Here is a 26,633-nt window from a genome sequence, read left to right as displayed (position 1 = left end):
TTCAAAGTAGCCACCTTTTGCTTTGATGACTGCTTTGCACACTCTTTGCAATTCTCTTGATGAGCTTCAAAAGGTAGTCACCGGAAATGGTCTTCCAACAATCTTGAAGGAGTTCCCAGAGATGCTTAGCACTTGTTGGCCCTTTTGCCTTCACTCTGCGGTCCAGCTCACCCCAAACCATCTTGATTGGGTTCAGGTCTGGTGACTGTGGAGGCCAGGTCATCTGGCGTAGCATCCCATCACTCTCCTTCTTGGTCAAATAGCCCTTACACAGCCAGGAGGTATGTTTGGGGTCATTGTCCTGTTGAAAAATAAATGATGGTCCAACTAAACGCAAACCGGATGGAATAGCATGCCGCTGCAAGATGCTGTGGTAGCCATGCTGGTTCAGTATGCCTTCAATTTTGAATAAATCCCCAACAGTGTCACCAGCAAAGCACCCCCACACCATCACACCTCCTCCTCCATGCTTCACGGTGGGAACCAGGCATGTAGAGTTCATCAGTTCACCTTTTCTGCGTCGCACAAAGACACAGTGGTTGGAACCAAAGATCTCAAATTTGGACTCATCAGACCAAAGCACAGATTTCCACTGGTCTAATGTCCATTCCTTGTGTTCTTTAGCCCAAACAAGTCTCTTCTGCTTGTTGCCTGTCCTTAGCAGTGGTTTCCTAGCAGCTATTTTACCATGAAGGCCTGCTGCACAAAGTCTCCTCTTAACAGTTGTTGAAGAGATGCGTCTGCTGCTAGAACTCTGTGTGGCATTGACCTGATCTCTAATCTGAGCTTCTGTTAACCTGCGATTTCTGAGGCTGGTGACTCGGATAAACTTCTCCTCAGAAGCAGAGGTGACTCTTGGTCTTCTTTTCCTGGGGCGGTCCTCATGTGAGCCAGTTTCTTTGTAGCGCTTGATGGTTTTTGCAACTACACTTGGGGACACTTTCAAAGTTTTCCCAATTTTTCAGAATGACTGACCTTCATTTCTTAAAGTAATGATGGCCACTCGTTTTTCTTTACTTAGCTGCTTTTTTCTTGCCATAATACAAATTCTAACAATCTATTCAGTAGGACTATCAGCTGTGTATCCACCTGACTTCTGCACAACACAACTGATGGTCCCAACCCCATTTATAAGGCAAGAAATCCCACTTATTAAACCTGACAGGGCACACCTGTGAAGTGAAAACCATTTCCGGTGACTACCTGTTGAAGCTCATCAAGAGAATGCCAAGAGTGTGCAAAGCAGTCATCAAAGCAAAAGGTGGCTACTTTGAAGAACCTAGAATATAACACATATTTTCAGTTGTTTCACACTTTTTTGTTACGTATATAATTCCACATGTGTTAATTCATTGTTTTGATGCATTCAGTGTGAATGTACAATTTTCATAGTCCTGAAAATACAGAAAAATCTTTAAATGAGAAGGTGTGTCCAAACTTTTGGTCTGTACTGTAGGTATCAGTGCATTCAGAAGAAATAGCACAACAAATAGTAATTACTATTGTTTCCTGTTACTGCTTGTGTAAATCACAAATTTGAGGCTAAAGCAACATTTTACTAGAAAGAAATTATATTTTCGTTTTCATGTCCTTATGTAATACTTTTCTGTGAAGAATCTGCAGCTTCAAAATGCTCACCATACCCCTTGATAACGTTCTTCAGTGGTTTAACTTCCAAAATAACAGCACCTCAGGGTCTCTACAAATGTGACATGGTGTCTGGAATCTATACGAGCCAAATTTGCGCACCAAAAATCAAGCGGCGCTTCTTCCCTTCATGTGCAAAAACACCTGTTTTCTACCATATGTGGGATATTGGCACATATTTGGGAAAAAATTAGAAAAAAATCCATTTTCTCCTATTCCTGCTTGTGAAAATGAAAAGTTTGGGGTTAAATTAATACTTTAGTGAAAAAAATAAAAATTTTCATTTCACTTCGCGTAAATTCCTGTGAAGTACCTAAAACAGGGATGTAAAACTCAAACACACAAAGGGCCAAAATGAGAAACTTGGAGAAAATCTCAGGCAAACCATTATACAGTATAATGGGCCCCCACAAAGTCCTTCATACAGAATAATGGGCCCCACACAGTCTTCCAAACAGAATAATGGCCCCATATAGGGGTGGTAGTTTTGGTGTCGTGGGCCAAATAAAACCACCCTGCGGGCCAGATTTGGCCCATAGGCCAGAGTTTGACATGTATGGCCTAAAAAGTTAAAGGGAATCACCAGGCTTTTGATGCTTCATCTGAGAGTAACATGATGTAGGGGCAGAGACCCTGATTCCAGCAATATTTCACTTACTTGGCTGCCTGAGCACTTTGAAGGGCCAATATGACAGAAAATACCCAAAAGTGACACCATTTTAAACACAGCACCCCTAAAAGTGCTCAAAACCATAACCAAGAAGCTTATTAACCCTTCAAGTTTTTTCACATGAATTAAAGCAATGTGGAAGGCTGAAATGAAAATTTTACTTTTTCCCACAAAAATGTTGATTTAGCCTCAACTTTCGGATTTTCACAAGGATAACAGGAAAAAATTGACCATTTAATTTGTTGTGCAATTTTTCCTGAGCACGCCAATGGCCATTATGTGTTGGAAAACTATTGTTTGGGGGCACAACAGGCTTTGGAAGGGAAGGAGCACAATTTGACTTTTGGAACACAAAATTGGCTTGCATAGATAACCGACGCCATGTCATTTTCGCAGAGCCCTGATATACCTGAACAGTGGAAACCCCCCACAAGTGACCCCATTTTGGAAACTACACCCCTCTAGGAACTTATCTAGAGGTGTGGTGACCACCCTGAACCCCCAGGTGCTTCATGGAATTTTATAAAGTTGAGTTGTGAAAATGTAAAAATACATTATTCCCGCATTGTCCCAAATTTTTCAATTTCATAAAGGTAACAGAAGAAAATAGAGCATAAAATTTGTTGTGCAATTTCTCCTGAGTACAAAGACACCACATATGTGTTAGAAAACTACTATTTGGGCATATGGCAGGGCTCAGAAGGGAATGAGCACCATTTGATTTTTGGAGTGCAAAACTGGCTGGAATAGATAGCGGACACCATGTCGTGTTTGCAGAGCCTCTGATGTGCCTAAAAAGTGGAAAAACACCACAAGATACCCCATTTTGGAAAAAAAACACCCCTCAATGAACTTATCTAGAGCTGCAGTGAGCACCACATTTTATATCGTTGAGCCGTGAAAATGAAAAAATGCATTTTTACTTCATAAATGTTGGTTTTGGGCCAAAGTTTACATTGTTAGAAGGTTAACTGTAGAACATGGATCATACAATTTGTTTTGCAATTTTTCCTTAGTACACCAATACCCCATATGTGGTGCAAAGCTACTGTTTGGACACGGCAAGGCTTGGAAGGGAAGGAGCGCCAATTGAATTCTGAAGCGCAATTTAGATTGCGGATGCCATGTCACATTTTAAGAGCCACTGACATGCTAAAAAAGCAAAAAACCCCACAAGTGACCCCATTTTGGAAGCAACACCTCTGAAGGAATTAATCTAGGTGTGTAGTGACCATTTTTAACCTTCAGGTGATTCATAGAATTGTATAACATTAGGCTGAGTAAATGGCAAATTAGCATTTTTTCCATTAAAATGTTGCTTTGGCCCCAAGTTTTTAATTTTCGAAAATGATAATAGGAAAAATGACGGGTACATTTTGTTACGCAAGTTCTCCTGAGTATGCTATATGTGGTCAAAAACTACTTTTGAGCTACAGTGCAAAGCTCAGAAGGGAATAAGTGCCATATTGGAGTTCAGATTTTGCTGCAATGGCTGGAGGGTGCAATGTCACATTGGCAGAGCCCCTGAGGTGTCAGAACAGCAGAACCCCTCAATAAGTGACCCCATTTTATAAATGACTCCCATCAATGAATTAATATAGGGGTGTAGTGAGTATGTTGACACCACATGTGCTTCACTGAATTTTATTTTGTTGGGTGGCGAAGAAAGAACAATTACATTGTTACCACTAAAATGTTGTTTTAGTCTCAAGTTTTTATTTTTTATAAGGGCTAATAGGAGAAAATGGACCTCATAGTTTGTTGTCAATTTCTCCTGAGTGCACCAATACCCTATATGTAATCAGGAAATACTTTTCAGGTACATTTGAAGCTCAGAAAGGAAGGAGCACCATATTATAGAGCAGATTTTGTTGTTATGGTTTGGGGTGTGCCATCAGCCACTGGAAGAGCCCCTGAGGTGCCAGAACAGCAGAATCCCCCCATAAGTACCCCATTTTACAAACTACACCTCTCAATGAATTCATCTAAGGCTGCAGTGACCATATTGACACAATGAGAGTGTCACAGAATTTTATTCCATTGGGCAGTGAAGACAAAATAAATACATTTTTACCACACAAAAAAATTGGTTTTAGCCCCAAAGTTAAAATTTTCACATGGAGAAATCCATAAAAATTGCACCAAAGTTTGGCACACAATTTCTGTTGACTGTTGCAATACCGCATATGTGGCTGTGCAGTACTGCTGTAATGTTCTGGTACCAGAGCTAAGGAAAGAGAGGAGATCTGTCCCTACGATAGAACTCAGCTAAATCCCTACGATGTAACAGGGAACCTGATCCTGCGATCAGACCTCCTAAAGTCCTCAGCTAGTCTGTACGGAGACCTATAGATGTGGGGAAGGAATCCCTACAAGTACTAGGGACTGGGAGCAAAATGGACACCTCCTAACAGAAATAGTAGCAGACAGACGAACAAACAAAATATATAGAGCATAGAGGTCCGTAGACCAAGCAAACTAACAGAGTAGATACAGAGCACAGGCTAGCTAGAAAGTAGTTATACAATGAAGTCCAGCAAAGCCAGAAGGGCGGAGCAGGATTAAATAGACCAACAAGGTCATGTGACCAGCAAAGGAAAAAACCTAAGAGCAAGGTTCTAACAGTACCCCCCCTTCTAAGAGGATCCTCCGGATCCCCTAGGACCAGGCTTATCAGGAAATCTCCTGTGAAACGCTCTGATAAGTCTGGACGCGGAAACATCATCCGACCTCACCCAAGAGTTATCCTCGGGTCCGAAACCTTTCCAGGCCACAAGATACTGCAAACTACCTCTATACCGTCTAGAGTTAAGGATGCAAGAAATTTCATATTCCCCGTCCTCCACCACCGGAGGAACAGAGGCAGAGGCGTCACAATCCGATACAACAGCTTTTTTCAACAGAGAGACATGAAATACCGGATTAATTCTCCAGGAGGTAGGAACCTCCAACCTAACAGCAGATTGCTTGACAACCTGAAGCACCTTAAAGGGCCCTACAAACTTGGGACCCAATTTCTTAGAAGGAATCCTCAACCGCAGATTCCTAGAGGACAACCAAACCATGTCACCAACAGCGAACAAAACCTCCTGTCGTTTCCTATCAAAGTAGTCTTTAGATTTTCTGTTGGCCTCCTGAAGATTACCACGCACATCCGTCCAAACTCTCTCCAAATCACCGGAAAAATTCTCCTCCTCAGGCACGGCAGATCCCAACTTGGAGAACGACCCAAACGACGGATGTCTCCCAGAACAACAAAAAAAAAGGCGAACAACCAGCAGAAGAAGATGTATGATTGTTCAGAGCAAATTCAGCAAGTGGCAGAAACTCAGACCACCCCTCTTGATTGTCTGCCACAAAACAACGCAAGAACTGCTCAACATCCTGGTTTTTCCTTTCTGTCTGGCCATTAGATTCAGGATGATATCCGGACAAGAACGACAAATGAACTCCCAACCTGTCACAAAAGGCACGCCTAAAACGAGCCACGAACTGAGGACCCCTATCAGAAACAATGTCAGTAGGAACGCCATGAAGTCTGACAATTTCCTTGACAAAGGCCTTAGCGAGAGTTTTAGCGCAGGGCAGTTTGATGAAGGGAACCAAGTGACACATCTTGCTAAAATGGTCCACGACCACCCAGATGACAGTAAAACCCTCAGAGGGGGGAAGGTCAGTTATAAAGTCCATAGCCAAATATGTCCAAGGAGCACTGGGAACCTCCAAAGGACAAAGCAACCCCGCAGCAGGAGTATGTGAGGACTTAGATCTAGCACATATAGTACATTGACGCACCCACTTAATGACTTCCTTCTGCCATCCAGGCCACTAAAAACTGCGACCCACCAGTCTCTTGGTCTCAGAGATTCCGGGATGACCTGCCAACCGAGATTCGTGACACTCAACAAACAAATCTCTCCTAAAGGTCCCAGGCACAAACAACCTCCCATGAGGAGTGTTAGATGGGGCATTCTCCTGTGCTTTAAGAATCTCATCTTCCAAAACGGAGTCCAAAGCAGCTATCACAACACCTTCTTGTAAAATGTTCTCCTCTTTCTCAGCACCGACTATGGGAGAAAAACTGCGAGACAAGGCATCCGCCTTAACATTCTTAGTACCAGGGATGTAAGTAACGGAGAAATTAAACCGCGAGAAAAACAGTGCCCACCTAGCCTGACGGGCATTCAGGCGCTTGGCAGCATCAAGATATATCAGATTTTTATGATCCGTAAGAACCTGAACGGGAAATTCCGCACCTTCCAAGAAGTGGCGCCAGTGTTCAAATGCGAGTTTAATAGCCAATAATTCCCGATTACCAATATCGTAATTCAGTTCAGTCTCCGAAAAAATTTTTGAAAAAAAGGCACAGGGATGTAATCCATCCCCGTTATCCTGAGACAATACTGCGCCAACCCCCACAGAGGAAGCATCAACCTCAACCAAAAACGGCTTAGTCACATCAGGCTGCATAAGGATGGGAGCAGAGGTGAACCTCTCCTTGAGATACACAAAAGCTTCAATGGCCTCAGAAGACCACTGAACCGCATCAGCACCTTTCCTGGTGAGATCGGTCAGAGGTTTGACAATACTAGAAAATTTTTTTATGAATTTTCTGTAATAATTGGCGAAACCTAAAAACCTCTGTATCGATTTCAAACCAATAGGCCTAGGCCATTCCTGTACAGCTTGAACTTTAACCGGGTCCATCTCAAAACCTTCGCTGGAGATAATGTAACCCAAAAAACTAATTCTCTGTACAGCGAACTCACATTTCTCCAGCTTAGCAAAAAGCGAATTGTCCATTAATAACTGTAATACCTCACGTACGCTCCGCCAATGAGACTCCAGATCCGGCGAATAAATCAAAATGTCATCCAAATACACAACCACATTTTTGCCGATCAAAGGTCTAAGGATGTCATTAATAAGATTCTGAAAAAATGCAGGAGCATTAGTAAGACCAAAAGGCATAACCAGATTCTCAAAATGACCCACAGGAGTGTTAAAAGCAGTCTTCCATTCGTCACCCTCCTTCATGCGCAACAGATTGTATGCCCCCTTAAGGTCAATTTTAGAGAACCACTTGGCCCCCATTAACTGGTTAAACAGATCAGGAATCAATGGCAGTGGGTAAGGATTGCGTACAGTAATTTTGTTAATCTCCTGAAAATCCAAACAAGGACGTAAACCGCCGTCCTTTTTTTTTACAAAAAAAAATCCAACCGCCACAGGAGACTTAGAAGGCCTAATGTGACCGGCGGCCAAACTTGTATGTATGTATTCCTCCAAAGCCTTCCTCTCAGGAATAGTAAGGTTAAATAAACGACTTTTAGGAAGAGTCGCTCCAGGGACAAATTCAATAGAACAATCATAGTCTCTATGGGGAGGCAAAACCTGCGATTCCTTCTCAGAAAAAACTCTCCAAAAATCCTGAATAGGAACAGGCAATTCTCCCCTATCCAAAGCTGCAATACGCCCGTTACAACACTTGTCATAACATTTATGGCTCCAGGATTTAATTTCACTGGTAGACCAATCCAGTACAGGATTGTGAAATTTTAACCAGGGCAATCCCAATATTACTGGAGAAGGCAAATTATTCAAAACTACCAAATCCAATTTCTCATGGTGAACACCATTAATAGTGAGAGGAAATTCACAGACCTTGAGAGTAATATTCTTCAAAGGGGAACCATCCACAGAAACCACAGCAATGGGGGATGATAAAGGTTCGGGTTTTAAATTGAGTCTTTCCAAGAATCCCCCATCAATTACATTCAGAGTAGACCCACAATCAACAAACACCCGAAATTCCATTAATTTTTCCTGAGCAATCGTGGAAGCAGCTAAAAATACACCCTTGGAATTTAAACAGGCAATACGGGCATGACTGACCATTTTTTTTTCTTTCTTCATACGAAGCTCACAGCCTTTAATCAAATGACCAGATTTTCCGCAATAGAAACACAAGCCTTCAGAAAATCTACGGTCTTTTTCTTGAGAGCGAGGTGCCACCGATCCAATCTCCATCGGTTCACCACTGTTAGTACACACATTCTCATAACCAGAAACTGACATAGCAGAGGATTTGCGCTCATTAACCCTTGCACGCAGTCTCCTATCCACCCGTATAGCTAATTGCATAGCCTGTTGCAAATCTTCAGGTGTAGGATAAGCAATTAGCAGGTCTTTAACCCTTTCATTGAGCCCAGCAAGAAATAGACTTTTCAGAGCAGAATCGTTCCACCCTGTTTGAGTAGACCAACGACGGAAATGAGTACAATATTTTTCCACATTACCTGATCCCTGTTTCAAATGTCTCAACTCAGTCTTGGCTGATGAGACACGGTCAGGATCATCATATAATAGTCCCAAAGCAGAAAAAAAACTATCCACTGATCTGAAGCATATATCACTAGGTTGCAAAGAAAAGGCCCACTCCTGAGGCTCTTTGCGCAAAAGTGACATTATGAACCCTATGCGCTGGGATTCATCCCCAGAGGACTTGGGTCTCAAACGAAAATACAATAAGCAAGCATTTTTAAATGAAAAAAATTCTCGGTGTTCACCAAAAAATAAATCCGGCAAACATACCTTAGGCTCCAAGAAATGTGCTCCAGGACAGTTACTCACGTGCTGACGGAGCTCGGCCACCTCCAGAGAGAGTCCCTGCAGGCGATGAGCCAAATCCTGAACCGACACCATGATGGAACAGAAAAATCTTTCCTTAGAGAATTTGCTGGCTGGACTTACTGTAATGTTCTGCTACCAGAGCTAAGGAAAGAGAGGAGATCTGTCCCTATGATAGAACTCAGCTAAATCCCTACGATGTAACAGGGAACCTGATCCTGCGATCAGACCTGCTAAAGTCCTAAGCTAGTCTGTACGGAGACCTATAGATATGGGGAAGGAATCCCTACAAGTACTAAGGACTGGGAGGAAAATGGGACACCTCCTAACAGAAATACACAGTGTCTCCATCTGCTAATTATAGGAAATCTTCTGCAGGGGTTCCATCTGAATCATGTATTTCAGAGATTTACATGGAAACCCCAGTGTAAGCACTAAGTGTAGAGCGTAGGATAAATGTGAGAGGAACCTTACTGTGATTATTGGAAGACAGAATGAACAGATAAACAGCAGGTCAAGAATTGTTTTTATCTATTTTTGATGCCATTCCTTGTGAGGTATTAGAAGTGATTAGACGACTTTGTTCTTCGGGTCGTTGCGATTACAGCGATACCAGATTTATATTGAGTTTTTTAAGTTTGCCTGCTGTCACACATTAAAAGACGCTTTTTTTTGCAAAATAACATTTTTGCATCTCCATATTCTGAGAGCTATAATTTTTTTATATTTCTGCCAACAGAGTCATGTGTGGGCTTTTTTTTTCAGGTTGAGTTGACGCTTTTATTGATACCGTTTTTGGGCACATAACATGTTTGGTTCCTTTTGGGTCCAATTTTTGGGAGGCAGAATGAACAAAAAACAGCAATTCAGGAATATACTGTATATATATTTTTTTATGCTATTCACTAAATGGTAAAAGTGATAAGGCAGCTTTATTCTTTGGGTCAGTACGATTTCACCGATACCACAGTTATTTAATTTTTTAATGTTTTGCTGGTTTTACACAATGAAAACAATTTTACAGAAAAAAAGAATTGTTTTTGCATCACTATATTCTGAGCGCTATAACTTTTTTACTTCTCCACTGACAGAGCTGTACGGCAGCTTGTTTTTTGACAAGATGATATTTCTAGCTATACCATTTTTATTTACATTCAACTTTTTTATTACATTTTATTCCACTTTTTTTGGCAGTATGATGAAAAAGCATTGTTTTTTTGCCATGTTTTTTTTTCTACGGTTTTTACTGAAGGGGTTATCTAGTGTGAGAGTTTTATAGATTAGGTAGTTCCGGACTTGCCAGTGCCAAATGTGATTTTTTTTTTTACATAAATAAAACTTTTTATTGGCTAAATATTGTTCATGTTTTTTGTCTATTTATTTTATGATTTTTTGTTAAATATTTTTTTTACATTTTTTTTACTTAGTCCGTCAATGATAATTTAAATTTTATTAGCATCGCAATGCTTTATACCTGTCAGAGCTGCACTGACATAAGCTTCTTAGACCATGTTCTCAGCATGGCCTAACAGGCTTGCCATAGCTGTCAGAGCCGGTGGTCCTCATGACGTCCTCGGGTTGCCACAGCAACGATTGGGCCCTGACGATAACAGCCCCCTCCCACTCTTCTAAATGCTGCGATCGATATCAATCACGGTATTTAGTGGGTTAAATTCTCCTGGCAGTGACAACTGGAGCTTGGCTATAATTTACGCTGAGCTCCCGACGGCGATCGAGCTGGCACAGCACATGTGCCCTCATGATCGCCATGACATAAATTTACATCATTTTGCGGGAACACTTTACAGATCATGACAAACCTAAGTCAAATGACGGGGAGGGGTTAAAATGAACCTGTCATGTAAAAAAAATTACTATTAACCTGCGGGAATCTTGTTAATCTTCAGGTTAATAGTGTTCTGAAGTTGCCTGGCACCCACACTTAAACCCCCTGCCGGGAGGAAATGAGCTTTATTCGTCCTGGCAGGCTCAGGCTTTAAGCCATAGGAAAATGGGCTACCGCAGCTTCAGTCACCGCTCAGTGCATAGTGAGTGACGTAACTGCATCCCCAGCACTGACTGACAGCGAGTTCAGCCATAAACCCTATATCTGCAGGTAAATAGCCTTTTTTACACAATAGGTTCCCTTAACATATTTCCTGACAACAGTTTTGAACAATTTGAGGGGTGCAGTTTTTAAAATGCTATCACTTTTGGGTGATTTCCAATATATTGGCCCTCAAATTCACTTCAGCACTAAATAACTCCGGTAAGGTTGCAGTTGGACAGGTCGTGGACGGGAGGCATGTGTCCCCAAGGTGCCAAGCCTTGATGATGTAGGAGTCGGAAAAGCAGGCTCCAGCACACATTGTGCTGAGAGGTGTTTAATGGGCCCGGATTATAGGGCCGGGTTTTACGAGCAGCTGAAAGAGCTGGGGGGGGAATCAGCTGCTCGCTTACCTCCAGTCCAGGTCTTGGAAGGCCTGATTTAAGGCTGCTGCGCTTGCATGTGTTGCTCAGACCTTGCTGAAGGCAAAAAAAAGGCATCTGCATTTAACTGGCTGAGGCCATGCTATGTATGGACTTGTTATTTTGTGGTTTGTTCTGTTGTACCTTTTTGGAACCTGAAAGGGGCTGTGATATTTTTGTTTCCTGCCTGGTTTATGGACATTTAATAAACCACCAGTTTGTTTGAATCTACGGACTGCATCCCTGTGTGAACCAGTACTTACCACAGAGCTGACCCCTCACAGTCCATTATTAAAAATCTCAAAATATATCAACCTAAATTTACCACTTGCATGAAGATCAACGTGTCATGAAAAACAATCTCTGAATCGCTGTTATATATTTAAGTTTTTATACTTATTGCTACATAAAATGACACATGTCAAATTTGAAAAAGGAGGCTTGGTCATTAAAGGGGTGGTCTGATATCTATTTTTACACAATTTTGTAATTAGCTTTATTATAAAATACCCTACACATCTCTCAATCCTGCTAATTCCTTAATGTGTTTACTTCACTTCGAGTGACATTGTTTGAGCCTCCTCTCAAATAAAAAGTGTCATCAGGTGCCTAGGGCTGCACTGGATTTTTTGCAGCTTATAGAAGCTGTAGGAGAAGTGACTTAGGCACTGATACTCTGCTTCTTTCTCTGCCACCATAGCTTCTTACTGTGAAAGATGTCATCAAAGGGTGGAGATAGAAATGTGGAACGTCACTCCTGTTACTCACTGCTTCTATCACCACCTCAAACGAATCGTCATTAGGGGTCAGTGATAGAAGTAGGTTGCCGGCGCCTAGGTCACTTCCTATATATGGAAGTGACTATATGGTAGAAGAGTTACTGCTGTGAATCAAGAGGCAAGTTGCCCACTGGCTGGCTCCTGATGAACTGCAACCTGAAATTGTGGTAAATGATAATGCTTGAAACACTTTGGCTGCATTACGGTCAGGCAAAATAATCCACGTTCCATGCAAGGTCCCTGAATTTGGCTCCGTGCATGGCTCTGTGTGGAATCATCAATGTAATCTCGTTAATATTTATCCTTGAAAAAAAATAATCAAAAGCATGCAAGAGGGGATAGAGAAAGAACGCAAATTTGCACCTGTTCAGCACTGCCCTGCATCTGTTGGGGACCCTCAAGGTCCATGTCACTGACGCGCCCCTGGGCCTGTGTCGCGCTGCGTTGCGCACGCGGGAGCTTACCCGGAGCCGGATCTGTTGAGGGTTGTAGTCTCGTGGCGGTGACCCGGTCCGTGCCCAGGGAGTCAGACTAAGTGGCGCTGTATTAGCGGTAGATGTTGGACGACTACGCCACCCGTTGAGTACAGCTAAGGAGCTGCTGCTGCAGGGCAGACCGCTGAGGCCGGTGGTAGAATTGTGCAGCGTGGTAGTATAACCCCCAACGGGAGGGGTATGGCCTCAGGGCAGCCGACGTGGAGGATGGGGGTAGCAGGAACCACTCGGAGACGGTACGGTGTAGTTCAGGGTCTTTACTGGTGACAAAGATAGACCCTCCCGGAGTACTGGCTAGCGATTGGGGCCTGGTCAGTCCTTGAGCAGATGGGATCTCCCCTGGCCAGGCGGAGTTGTAGGCCTCCCAAACTAACGATACTCTTCTGGCTACCTTGCTAGAGGCGGGTATAAGTAGCCCACGTCCCTGAGTGTACCGTGTGGTGCTCACCCGTATGGCCGGTGACTCGGGGCCTTCTAGTAGCTTCCGCTCCACGACGGCGGTGCTGGTCCCACGCGTGTGACCGTGCCTTCGGGTTTCTGGGCCAGAGGACCTGCAATCCCCTGCCGGTCGGTTTCTGCTGCTGGGTAGAGATTAGCCCCCACAGCCTCGGACTCCGGGTCCGGTGATACTTCTCAGTCAGGGCGAGCTCTGCAGCTGCCAGCCCCTGACTCCTTGTAACACTGCTCCCAAAGAGCTCCTGATGTGCTTTTCCTATAGCTGCTTCTCTGTCTCTACTTCTTCTCTACTCACTAACCCTGCCTCAGCCCCAGGTTTATATAGGGGAAGTTCTTCCCCTCCCAGGACTGGGCAGGAGGTGTGGCATGCATTGGATTCCTGACCAAGAGACCTCCCACCTGCTCTCAGACATAATATTGCATTACTGTGGAAACCAGACCCCTGGGGTGCCACATTCCCCCCTAGTGAAATTTAGTACTCCGGGACTAAACATATTTTTGTAACATAACAAGGTATAACAATAACAATACAATAAGAAAAACACATAAAGATGGTTACGGAGTGTCCGCAACCGGGTGCAGTCTTTGAAGAGAAGCAAGGTGTCCATTTCACCAAAACAGGGAGACGTAACCAGGTAGGGGTCTGTCCTGCCCCGAGTCCTTAACAGTCTTTAGTCCGTCCTGGGTTACGCTCCAACTATGTACAAAGGATTCCCGGTAAATCCACCAAGGACTCCTAAAAATAACTAGAAACACATAATTATTTACAAGTAACAGACAGGTGACCACTAATAAAACAATTTATACACTTCAAATCCTCCAACGTGCGGGTAACTGGCCTCTGGTGGCCCTAGTGGACCTACGGAGCTGACTGTCTGGCCCTGAACTACAGGGTGTAGGAGCTGTCAAGGGTAAACTGAGCAGCTGTCTACCGGCTCTTTGGCTCACTAGGTGTACGGCAGGCTCACTATAAGCAGAGGGTTGATCCTCCTGTTCTGCTTGTGTGGAGTCTTCTGCCTCCTGGACCGGCCGTTCTTCCAGCTCTACCTGTTGCTCCGTAGGTGCTTGGGATGATGGTTGGAAGAAGGTGAGTACGGGTACCACAACTGCACCATTGACTTGAGTCCAAGACCGAGGGAAGTCTCCGAGCACAGTACTAACCATATCTTCCCTTTCCTCTACGGGTCGATGGTCTTCTTGTTCCTCTTCAGGGTTCCGTAGCTGTTCAGGACACTTTTTCAGGTGATCCCGGGATACAATGGCTATGGTCTCCCCTCCGTCTTTACTGATGGTACAGACCTTCGGGTTTTCGTGGCTTGAGGGCAGTACGGTGTACGGGTCCTTCTCCCACTGGTCATCCAACTTGTGGAGCCGTCTTTTTCTCTTCAAGACCTGCTCTCCGGGTACCAGGGGAACAGCGGGAGCATACTGGTTGTAAGTTTTCTCTTGTCTTTCCCTAGCTTGACAGAGACTTCGCTCCACACTCTCCTGTACTTTCCGGTACTGTTGCTGCCTCTCTGTGTCCCAGTCTGCTTCTGGTGAAGTGTCCTCGGGTGTCAGGACTCCCATTTCCAGGTCAACAGGTAACTTACCAGGTCTCGCCCTCATTAGGTAAGCCGGGGTACAGTTGGTGGAACCTACCGGGATGTGGTTGTATAGGTCCACCAGATCGGGCAGCTTCTCAGGCCACAGACTGCGTTCCTCCAGGGGCAACGTTTTCAGAAGATCCATTACCACCTGGTTCATTTTCTCACAAAGTCCATTAGTTTGCGGATGATAGGGTGTCGTCCTTATCTTCCGGCAGCCATACAGATTGCAGAATTCCTGGAAGATCTCTGCTTCAAAGGCAGGTCCCTGGTCCGTCAGCACTTGGTCCGGGTACCCGTGTGGACAGCAGAAGTGCTTCTGGAAGGCTCTAGCTGCTGTTTGAGCCGTTAAATCCTTGACGGGGACGACAACCAAGAACCGGGAGTAATGATCCACGATGGTTAGCGCGTAGACGTAGCCACTTCTGCTTGGGGTCAGTTTTACATGATCCAAGGCTACCAGTTCCAACGGCTGCCGGGTGACGATGGACTGCAGGGGAGTCTTCTGGCTGGCACGGTCCTTCCTTCTTAGGTTGCACGGGCCACAGTCTCTGCACCACCTCTCGATGGTTCCCCTCATGCCTACCCAGTGGAACCGCCCGCGCAGCAGGAACTCCAGCTTCTTCCATCCGAAGTGTCCAGCCCCGTCGTGGTATGCCTCCATCACCATGGCTGCGTCTCTTCGTGGCACCACTACTTGCCAGATTAGTTCATGCGTCCGAGAGTTAACCATTCGGCGGCACAACTTCCCCTTATAAAGGAACAGTCGACTCTTCTCAGCCCACAGTTGCTTGGCTTCCTCCGGAGCGTCTGGGTCAAGGCGAGCCTCTGGTCGAGTCAGCATCTCCTTTACCAGCCGGACGGCAGGGTCACTGTCTTGCGTTTCCGCCCAGTTGTAGTGAGGCAAGGGGTTAAACGTAGCGGCTTGCTTACTCCCTACCCTGTGGGAACACTGGATAGTCCCATGACGGTGGAACGCGGGGAGTTCAACCTCTTCCAGTCCTTCTGGATCTTCTCCTACGTCCGGTAGATTTGGCATTCTGGACAGGGCGTCCGCGTTGGTATTGGAGCGTCCTGCCCGGTATTTGATTGTGAACTCGTAGTTGGACAGACGGGCCATCCATCTCTGCTCTAGGGCACCGAGTCTTGCTGTGTCCAGGTGTGTCAACGGGTTGTTATCCGTGTACACGATGAACCGGGAAGAAGCGAGGTAGTGCTTAAAGCGTTCGGTGACTGCCCACACCACTGCCAGGAACTCTAGCTTAAATGAGCTGTAATTCTCAGGGTTTCTCTCGGTGGGTCGCAGTTTTCGGCTGGCGTAAGCGATTACTCGTTCTTTCCCCTGCTGGATCTGGGACAGCACAGCTCCTAGCCCGATGTTACTTGCGTCGGTGTAGAGGATAAAGGGCTGGCTGTAATCAGGGTACGCCAGGATTTCATCCCCCGTGAGGGCCATCTTCAGCTGGCGGAAGGACTCTTCTTCTAACTTCTCCCATCTGAAGGGCGGCTTCTGGCTCTTGGCCTTCCGGGACTGGCCTATCAGGAGGTCCTGCATAGGAGCTGCCTTTTTGGTGAAACCGGGGATGAATCTGCGGTAATAGCCTACCAACCCGAGGAACTGCCGCACTTCCTTTACACTGGAGGGACTTGGCCATTCCTTAATTGAGGTGATCTTATCAGGGTCGGGAGCCACTCCGTCAGCGCTCACCACGTGTCCCAGGTACTGCACCTTTGGCTTCAGGAGGTGACACTTAGAGGGTTTCACCTTCAGGCCGTAACTTGCCAGGGCTTCGAACACTTCCGCCAGATGTTTCAGGTGGTCCTCATAAGTCTTGGAATATATGATGACATCGTCCAGGTACAACAGGACCGTCTCGAAGTTTTTGTGTCCCAGACAGCACTCCATTAATCGTTGGAAGGTTCCTGGTGCGTTACAAAGTCCAAACGGCATGCAAGTAAACTCGCTAAGTCCCATCGGGGTGGTGAATGCGGTCTTCTCCCGGTCCGCCTCTGCTACAGGAACCTGCCAGTACCCGCTAGTGAGATCCAAGGTAGAGAAGAAGTTAGCAGATCTTAAAGCAGCCAAAGACTCCTCTATCCTTGGTAAAGGGTACGCATCCTTGTGTGTGATACGGTTGATTTTCCGGTAATCTACACACATCCTCATAGTGTTGTCTTTCTTTTTGACTAAAACTAATGGGGCTGCCCAGGGGCTACAGCTATCCCGGATTACCCCAGCCTCCTTCATGTCTCTAAGCATCCCCTTGGCGTGTTGGTAATGTGCAGGGGGTACGGGTCGATACCTCTCTTTTATGGGAGGATGATCTCCCGTGGGGATGTGGTGTTCTACCCCCTTGACTCGCCCGAAGTCTAACGGGTGTTTACTAAACACTCTCTCATACTCTTGAACCACCCGGTAGACTCCCTGCTTCTGGTGGGAGGGAGTGGAGTCAGTTCCCAAGTGTAGTTGCTGACACCAATCCTCCATTACTTTCTTAGAGCCGTTACCTTCCTCCGGGTGAGATGGAGGCAAGGGTTCCACAGACTGTATAGAGTTTTGGTTGATGGTATATAATTTGGCTAGCGTAGCATACCGGGGTAGGTATACTTCCCTCTTCCCGATATTTATTAGGCGAACGGGCACCCTCCCATGGCGTACATTAACCACCCCCCGTGCTGTCAAAATGGTGGGCCTACTGTCTGAGTAAACTGGTTCTACCATTGCCTGGTAATCTCTACCTCTCGGACCAATAGCTGCCCGGCACCAAATCATCATTTCACTTTTTGGGGGCATGGCAATAGGGAAAGGGTCACACATTCTTACGCTACCAATCTCACCACCGGAGAGTTCTAGCTGTTGCCGTCGCATCAGTGCCCGGATCTCTTTCTGGAGCACTCGCTGCTGGCCGGAGCTGGCGTTCTTGGCAACCTGCTGTAAAAGGAAAATCACCTCTGCAAGACAATTTTCAATTACATTAGTTCCTAGAGTTATCTTTGGGTGACTCTCGTGTTTGTCAATGTCTACAATGATCAGTCCCTGTGCTGCCAGTTCGACTCTACCGATTTTGATGGTCATCTCTTTAAATCCGATCTGCGGCACGGGTTGACCATTGCTGGCGATAATACTCAAGTCGTCGTCAGGGTAGCGGGTTATATCCGAGTCATTCCAGTACTGCTTGAAGAGCACGTACGGGATGGTGGTGACCTGTGACCCGGTGTCCAGTAGGGCACTCATAGGGATGCCATCCAGTACCACAGGCAAGACTGGACGTCCTCCCACATATTTGTCGCGCCAGTTCGATGGGCCTGGTGATCTTTTTCCTGGGGGTTGGCCCTCTACCCCCAGGTTGTGCCAGTTTAAAGGACAGTACCTTGCCATATGTCCGGGTTGATTGCAGCGGCGGCAGATGGGTCGTCCGTCCTCGTTGTATCGGTCACTGGGTCTTCCTCTGGCCGGTGGGGTCCTCCTTGGTCGACGCCACGGGATGTCCTCCGGTCCGGATGCCAGCTGGATCTTCCCTGGAGTGGAAACCTGTAAAGACTGCACAGTTCGGGTTAGCGCAGCAACGCTTTTAGCTAGCTCTTGGACCTGATGGTGCAGGTCTGGAGCCGGGTCATTGTTCAAAGCCTGCGCATCAGCCCCCACAGGCCCTGCCGACAAGGGCGCCGCCTCCTGGTGGTAAGTGATAGCTGGGCGCCTGTGGGTCACAACGCCACCCGGTGCCGGTTCTTGGAGCACCCGGATGGCTCTGTCCTTGAACTGTGCAAATCCCAGATGAGGGTCCTGTAAAGCCATTGCCCGCAACTGGGTTCGGTGGGCATTGCAATATAAACCCTCTATAAATTGTTCAGTCAACAGCCTGTCCTCGTCTCCCACGCCGTCAGGGTCGGTCTGCTTAACGGCTCTCAGGGCCTCTTGTAGGTTCAGGGCATAGTCCCTTATACTCTCATGTGCCCGCTGTTTGCACCCGTAGAATCTAAGCTTGATCTCGGCTGAGGTGCGGGTATCAAAGGCGTCCCTCAGCCGGGTTAGTACCCCTGCGACAGTCCTCCCCCCAGGTGGCCAGGACTTTACCTCCCTTCGGGCTGCCCCAGTTAATTGGGCCACCAGGATGCTCACTTTTTGCTCTTCGGTGAGGGGGTACACCTGGAAGAGGCTATCCAGCTTTTCTCTAAAGTCCTGCAGGGTATGTGACTCCCCTGAGTACTGGGGTAGCCAGGCTGCCCCCGGGATATAGGGCATGGTGAAAGGCATGACCGCAACAGCGGTGGCGCTGACGGGGGTTGGAGCGGTGAAGCTCTCCTCCATATCCGACATCCTTCTCCCCCCTAGTGGACCGTGGCCTACCTTGCGATGATCCTCTTCCGTAGGCCGCGGCTCCGCAGTGGATCGTCAGGGTTGAGGACCTTCCGTCGCGCTCCTGTGACGTCGGCGTCTGCTGGGCTCCTTCCAGGACCTTACGCAACGTCCGGACGTGAGGTGGGGCTTCAGTTCTCGCGCGCTTTCGGAGTCCACGCCCCTCTTCTTCCCGCGCGGCGTCCTCAAGATGGCGTCCAATGGCGGGAAAACTCCACGGATGGCGGGAAGAAGGCTGAAGATGGCGCCGGATGGCGGGAATCTTCACCGATGGCGGAAAGAAGGGAATCTTCACCACAGGTAAATTTTAAAAGTCTCTTTTTCAGGCACGCAGTACCCGGTGGTTGCGGGCACGAAATCCTGCCGACTACGCCAAAAGTTGACGCGCCCCTGGGCCTGTGTCGCGCTGCGTTGCGCACGCAGGAGCTTACCCGGAGCCGGATCTGTTGAGGGTTGTAGTCTCGTGGCGGTGACCCGGTCCATGCCCAGGGAGTCAGACTAAGTGGCGCTGTATTAGCGGTAGATGTTGGACGACTACGCCACCCGTTGAGTACAGCTAAGGAGCTGCTGCTGCAGGGCAGACCGCTGAGGCCGGTGGTAGAATTGTGCAGCGTGGTAGTATAACCCCCAACGGGAGGGGTATGGCCTTAGGGCAGCCGACGTGGAGGATGGGGGTAGCAGGAACCACTCGGAGACGGTACGGTGTAGTTCAGGGTCTTTACTGGTGACAAAAATAGACCCTCCCGGAGTACTGGCTAGCGATTGGGGCCTGGTCAGTCCTTGAGCAGATGGGATCTCCCCTGGCCAGGCGGAGTTGTAGGCCTCCCAAACTAACGATACTCTTCTGGCTACCTTGCTAGAGGCGGGTATAAGTAGCCCACGTCCCTGAGTGTACCGTGTGGTGCTCACCCGTATGGCCGGTGACTCGGGGCCTTCTAGTAGCTTCCGCTCCACGACGGCGGTGCTGGTCCCACGCGTGTGACCGTGCCATCGGGTTTCTGGGCCAGAGGACCTGCAATCCCCTGCCGGTCGGTTTCTGCTGCTGGGTAGAGATTAGCCCCCACAGCCTCGGACTCCGGGTCCGGTGATACTTCTCAGTCAGGGCGAGCTCTGCAGCTGCCAGCCCCTGACTCCTTGTAACACTGCTCCCAAAGAGCTCCTGATGTGCTTTTCCTATAGCTGCTTCTCTGTCTCTACTTCTTCTCTACTCACTAACCCTGCCTCAGCCCCAGGTTTATATAGGGGAAGTTCTTCCCCTCCCAGGACTGGGCAGGAGGTGTGGCATGCATTGGATTCCTGACCAAGAGACCTCCCACCTGCTCTCAGACATAATATTGCATTACTGTGGAAACCAGACCCCTGGGGTGCCACATCACATGCAGTGGGATTTGGAAGAAGAGGAGCAGTAGAAGCGAAGGAGGGGGGACAAGGCAGATAAAGCAAATATGATGATGGCTATGAAGCTGGCCATGGCAACCAACTGTCGCAGTGAGGCTACTACAGTGGCAAGCTGTACGCTGCTATGCTTGTGGGAAGATAGGCTTATTGTTAACATGAAGCAAAGTGATTACTATTGGACAGCCAGGCTTTTAGACACTCAGTGTAAGAGCAAAATGGGGAAATTTTTAAACAGCTTCTGAAAGGGAATACAAATTGGCTTACTACCAAGATAAGCTCTGCTACCTGTTCTGTGAAGCTTTTGGTAAGCAAACGCCTGCTGCCCACATGGCTGTCCAGCAGACCTCTCTGATTCATGCAGACACAAAGGTTACCTGCCTGTGACAGAGTTAGGGCTACACATAGGCGAGGCTGCTGCCTGTGACAGCGTTAGGGCTACACGTAGCCGAGGCAGCAGCAGCAACACCTACACCTATTTCACATGATGGACCAGATGTTTTTTCTGCCAATGAGACAACCTGACAAACGTCAGTCAACAAAAATGCACCATCTAAACATCCAGGTGCAGTTGTACCAAGACTATGTTCTTTCTTATGATTCTTTTCAAATCAAGTGGCAAGAACTGGCCCAGTTTGCTATGGGAGTGCTGTCATATCCAGCCTCCAGTGTCATGTCAGAGAGCGTATTCAGTGTGGCCACTAAATTTGTCACACTACCGCAGACCAGCTTATCTGCCACAAGTGTGGAAAATCAAACATTTGTCAAAATGAATCAGGTGTGGATAAGTGCGGTCTTTCATGCACTGATGGCTGATGCCTATAATTAAATTGGTCGTACCATCTGTCTTCCTAACTGTCCTTTGACACTGTTCTGCTGCCACCAGTGCTAATAGACCACAGTTTGCCGAGCATATACTCCTTGTTAATCATGTCATCTATACAATAGATGCCAAGCATCTCCTTGCCTGCCCTGTCATGCCTCTCTCAAGGCTGCTAGAAATAAAAATATAGAATTAGAACTAAACAGTAAAAATAAAATATAAAATATGACTGCACACTAATGAGGCTTAGTATAACCCTAAAAAAGGGCTGAAAATTATTTGACAAAAGAGAGCTACAAATGAGATAAATAGCTTTCCTAAATCACTATAGAGTTCAACATCTGTCACTATAAATCAACAAGGGCCAACTGGCTCCAACCAATTCTAGTTAGACAATATTAGTGTGCAGCCATTCTACCTATTTTATTTGTAGTGAATTATAAATATTTTTAATTTAAACATAAAAATAAAGATCACATTTTAATAATATTCTTTTAACTAATGTCAGTGATTTGGTCCTAGTAGTTTTGGTGGACTACTATCTAACTTCTATATTTGCATATTCAGTGACTTCTAAAGAGGGGTCTAAAAGAATTGTCCACCTTTTGAGAACATTTTTTTTGCTTTAATGTATGTATTTGTGACTAAAAAAATCATTTTTGCAATTGGAATGAATTATAAATATTGCACCATTTGAACATTCAACTTGGATGTGCTCTGTTGCCATAAATCAGCTGAGAGGAGCCCAGAAAGAGATAAATAAGCAACCTGACTGATGGATTCTAAGCTATCTCTAATTCTGCAACCAGCCATGGACAGTTCAACATGGAGGTTATAGGAGGCAAATGGTGCACATTTTTTCATGAAAACCAAAAGAAAAATTATTTTTAACTCCAATTACATGAATTAAAGTAATAAAAGGAAAAATAAGTTCACAAAGGGGACATCTCCTTTAAGTAAAGTCAGACAGTTCTTCTTAGGAGGGGAATGAAAAGGTTTAGAGACTCTTAACACCTTTCTGCTGCAACCAGTTTGTTTTTCCGATTTTTTTTTTTTCTCCTCTCCTTCAAAGAGCCCAAATTTTTTTTTTATAGCCATAAGAAGGTTTGTTTTTGCAGGATGAGTTGTAGTGTTAATTCACACAATTTTACCATACAATGTACAGGCAAATGGGAAAAAAATATCAAGTGAGGTAAAATTGACAAATAATTGCAATTCTACCATTGTGTTTTGGGTTTTGTATTTTACAACGTTCATTGTGTGATAAAAATAAACTACTACCATGATTCTATAGCTTTTATGATTACAGTGATATTTACTTAGAAAATTAATGATGTGTTGAATGCTTATTTTTACCCACTATATATGGCTTTTTTTAATTTTCATTTTAATGGCAGAAAAATCCCAAATTTGTAAAAACAAAAAAATAAATAACTGCTTTATTGCTATTAAGACCCGTAACACTTTTATTTTTTTGTCCATTGACCTGTATGATGGTTTGTTTTCTTTTTTTTTTTTTCAGAAAATGTTTGTTTTCATTGATACCATTTTGGAGTGAATACAACATTTTGATCACTATTTATTGCATTTTTTGCAGAGGTGACCAAACCTTCTAGCTTTTCAATATTTTTCTTGTTGATACCATTTACTGTATGGGTTAAATAACTTCTATTTTGATAGATCTGACTATTACAGACACGTTGATATGAAGTATGTTTATTTTGTAAAGATCTTTATTTTTAAAGGTGGGTGATTTGAATGTTTATTTTTATTTTTTCATTTAACATTTAAAAAACTTTATTTTCAACGTTTTACTCGTTGTTTTCTAGTTCCCTTATGGGACTTCAACCTGCAACAATTTCATCTCTTGTTCTACAGTATATGCAGAAACACAACTAAAATGCTGTATATATTGAAAATCACATTCTCAGACTGCTCTTTACTGGAGTACAGTCATAGAAGACAAGGGGGCCTTCAGCAAGCCTCTGGCTGTCATAGCAACCCATCTGCGATTGCGTCTCAGGGAACCAATAGGCAAACAGATCATGCGTCTTAAATGCCACTGGCAGAAACTGACAGTGGCATTTAAGGGGTTTACGGCAGCGATCTGAGCTCAACTCCAACCATCTACTGGGTATAATGCAGGCTCAGCTTGTACACATGTTGGTTTCATACACGTGGAATCGAAGTATTATGAAAGGACTAAATGAGAAGAGGCAAAATTTGCCCAGTCAGGTACTTACAGTTGAGGTATGCGATTATTGCAACACAAGATAGGAGTAGATTGGCAATTAAGCTCCACATTCATATAAGACTAACATTGTCCAAATCCAAACCCTTGATATCGGTGGATTCTGACAACAGTCTAACGTGTACAGGGGTCGTGTACAGGTGATTGTCGGGATAGTTAAGGATCCAGCATGTCTACCAATCCTTTTGTTCTCCTTGAGATAAGCCGATGGCAGAGATGTCTGACAGCAGCTGTCTCATAGAGAACACAGGATCCTGTATATGGGAGAGTTGAGGGAGACAGTCTTATCTGTTGGCCACCAGCTATCTCAATTAATTGATATTGAAGTGTTATAAAAAAAAAAACTAAAAAAAAACACCAATATAATAATTTTTGGGAAGAAATATGGGTAAATACAGCTAAATATATCACTTGTTCATTTGCAAAAAAAGAGGGCTGAGAGAACAAAAAGTGTAAGAGATGTATGTGAAATGGAGAATGCAGTTTTTGATGGAGGTGTGGAAAAATGCAAAAGTTTGCAGTTGAGTTACATCAAAAGTTGAGAGACATTACAGGTAGATATCGTTGAATTGACATGTGGATTTCTCGAGGATTTGAAGGTAATATGCTATTAAAGAATTACACTTAGAGTAACCCTCATTTTAATTGTCATTTCATACATCAATTGTACACATGAAAATAAGCAACTTTGTAATATATCTTATCAGAAGAATCTGCTGCTTTCTCCTGTGAGATTGATCTTTCTATCTCTATTCATGGGTAAAATCTGTGTTCAGTGAAGACTCTCTGCAGTGACAGTTACAGTTCTGCATAGAACTTTTTGAGCATTAACTTTCATCTCCTATCTCAGTAATGGGAAAATCTGTATTTATTGAAGACAGATTTTACCCTTGAATTGAGCGTTTTGAGAATGAATGATTAGTCCAGAAAGAGAATGAAGCGGATTTCTCTAGTAAGATATTTCAAAGTTTGTTATTTTCAGGTGTACTATTGATTCCTGAAAAAAAATTAAAAACAACTTACTTTTTAAGGGAGCTAGTAAAGATATGAAAAGATGGGAGTATTGGGAGAAATGGCCTAAAATATTTTACTAAGTAATATGGAGAGTTTTATTCCTTTATTTTTAGAATGGATTGTCTTTACTGTTTCTATTGCTCTTCATAAAGATATTTGTTTGCATATTATTTCTTACTGAGATACAGTCTGCGCCTCCCCCTCCTAGATAAAGTGGAGTTTAGCTGTCCAATAGTTCATTTTTACAGATGCAGTGAAATCAGGCTCTATCTTACTACCAGACTTATGTCTGTTTTCTAACTATTTTTAGATGTAAAACTGATTGTCCAAATTTGTGTACAGAATCTTGTATAATATCTAAATGTCATGCCTCATATATATTTTTGCTAAGTCTTGTAGTCAGTAAATTCTGTAAACAAATAGAAGCGGTATAAAAGTAACTTATTAAATTACTTATTACACTTTCAGAAAATCTCAGTCTCAGCCACTGATTCTCAGGTGCTGCTCCCTGTGTAAGTTATTGGTTTCAGTGCCGACGTCATGTTGGTGAGCTCAGTGACTCTGCCTGCGTAGACAGAGCGCCTCGCTCAGAGCTTCTGAGCTCTCCGGCTGTCGATGTGACATCAGCGCTGCAGCCAATAACAGGCAGTAAGTGATGGAACCAGGGAGGGTGAGGCACTGTTTGTTTTACATATCAATCAGCATCCAGGTTTTTATGAAAGGGGACAACCTTACAGAAAAAACATGTAAATATTTGAGTTCTATTGTTTTCACAGTAGCCATTCCTGGACCCCCAGGACCACCTGGTCAACCAGGAGTTCCAGGATCCAGAAATTTGGTATGTTTACTGTTATATTTGATTAAATACAATTAATGAAAATGCATAAATAGAAAACAAGTAAATAGATGTGTTTGACTAATTTACATAAAAATAAAAATTGTTTCCCTATGTTAGAGTATGTATGGGACCATATTTAGTACAGTATTTAATCCCCTTGACTATTTGTCATGCACAAGGCATCTGCCACAGATTTATCAACTCTCATAAAATATTAAATCAGATAATTGCTCATACACAAAAATGTAAAGAAACAAATTAGGAAAACAATTAAACAATTGCCAACCTGGGCATTTATGGAAATGTGTAAATGTGTGATAGATGGGAGTCCCATCACTTGGACCCAGACCTGTGTGAGGAATGGGGGACTAACCGCTATTAGACATTTATTACATAGCCTATAGAGATGCCATAATTGTTCATGTTGGGAATACTCCTTAAGGACACATGACATCTGTATTACATTTGATAGACAATACTTATTAACTATAGCAGTAAAAAAATAACAGTTAATTTTAAAGTAATTTCTAGGATTTGATTAAGAGCTTTTGCACTTTCAATGCCTTTATAGAAGCTGTCCATTACTGTGTATATTTCTGCTGTTGATATGGAGTTCAGCAAGTCATGATTTTTTTGTGCTAGGAATATTGTAGATACAGTAGAAAGTCTGGCACTATGCACAATAGGGTCACATGCATGAGTTTTACAAACACTTAAACATTTATTTTACATATACAGTATATATAATATATATATATATATATATATATATATATATATACACTGCTAAAAAAAATAAAGGGAACACTCAAATAACACATCCTAGATCTGAATGAATGAAATATTCTCATTGAATACTTTGTTCTGTACAAAGTTGAATGTGCTGACAACAAAATCACACAAAAATAATCAATGGAAATCAAATTTATTAATGTAAATTGATGTAATGTCCTTAAAACAAGTCAAAATGAGGCTCAGTATTGTGTGTGGCCTCCACGTGCCTGTATGACCTCCCTACAATTACAATACCTGGGCATGCTCCTGAGGTTGCGGATGGTCTCGCGGATGGTCTCCTGTGGGATCTCCTCCCAGACCTGGACTAAAGTATCTGCCAACTCCTGGACAGTCTGTGGTGCAACGTGACGTTGGTGAATGGAGTGAGACATGATGTCCCAAATGTGCTCAATCGGATTCAGGTCTGGGGAATGGGCGGGCCAGTCCATA

General features: G+C 44.5%; 1 protein-coding gene across 2 annotated transcripts in view; it reads left to right on the top strand.

Moving 5' to 3' along the window:
* The window catches only part of COL15A1 (collagen type XV alpha 1 chain), a 904,466-nt gene that overhangs the window by 680,747 nt on the left and 197,086 nt on the right, over nt 1-26,633 (top strand). For both annotated transcript variants that reach the window (XM_073678442.1, XM_073678441.1), the window contains exon 35: nt 25,348-25,409. In XM_073678442.1, the coding sequence (XP_073534543.1) occupies nt 25,348-25,409 (62 nt within the window). The remainder of the gene's footprint in view (nt 1-25,347; nt 25,410-26,633) is intronic.

The sequence above is a fragment of the Phyllobates terribilis genome, unplaced genomic scaffold (genome assembly GCF_046119375.1).
Source record: "Phyllobates terribilis strain yellow unplaced genomic scaffold, ASM4611937v1 Scaffold_4__5_contigs__length_816908805, whole genome shotgun sequence".
In the NCBI taxonomy this organism is placed as follows: Eukaryota; Metazoa; Chordata; class Amphibia; order Anura; family Dendrobatidae; genus Phyllobates; species Phyllobates terribilis.
This window is presented reverse-complemented; position numbering and strand designations above follow the sequence as displayed.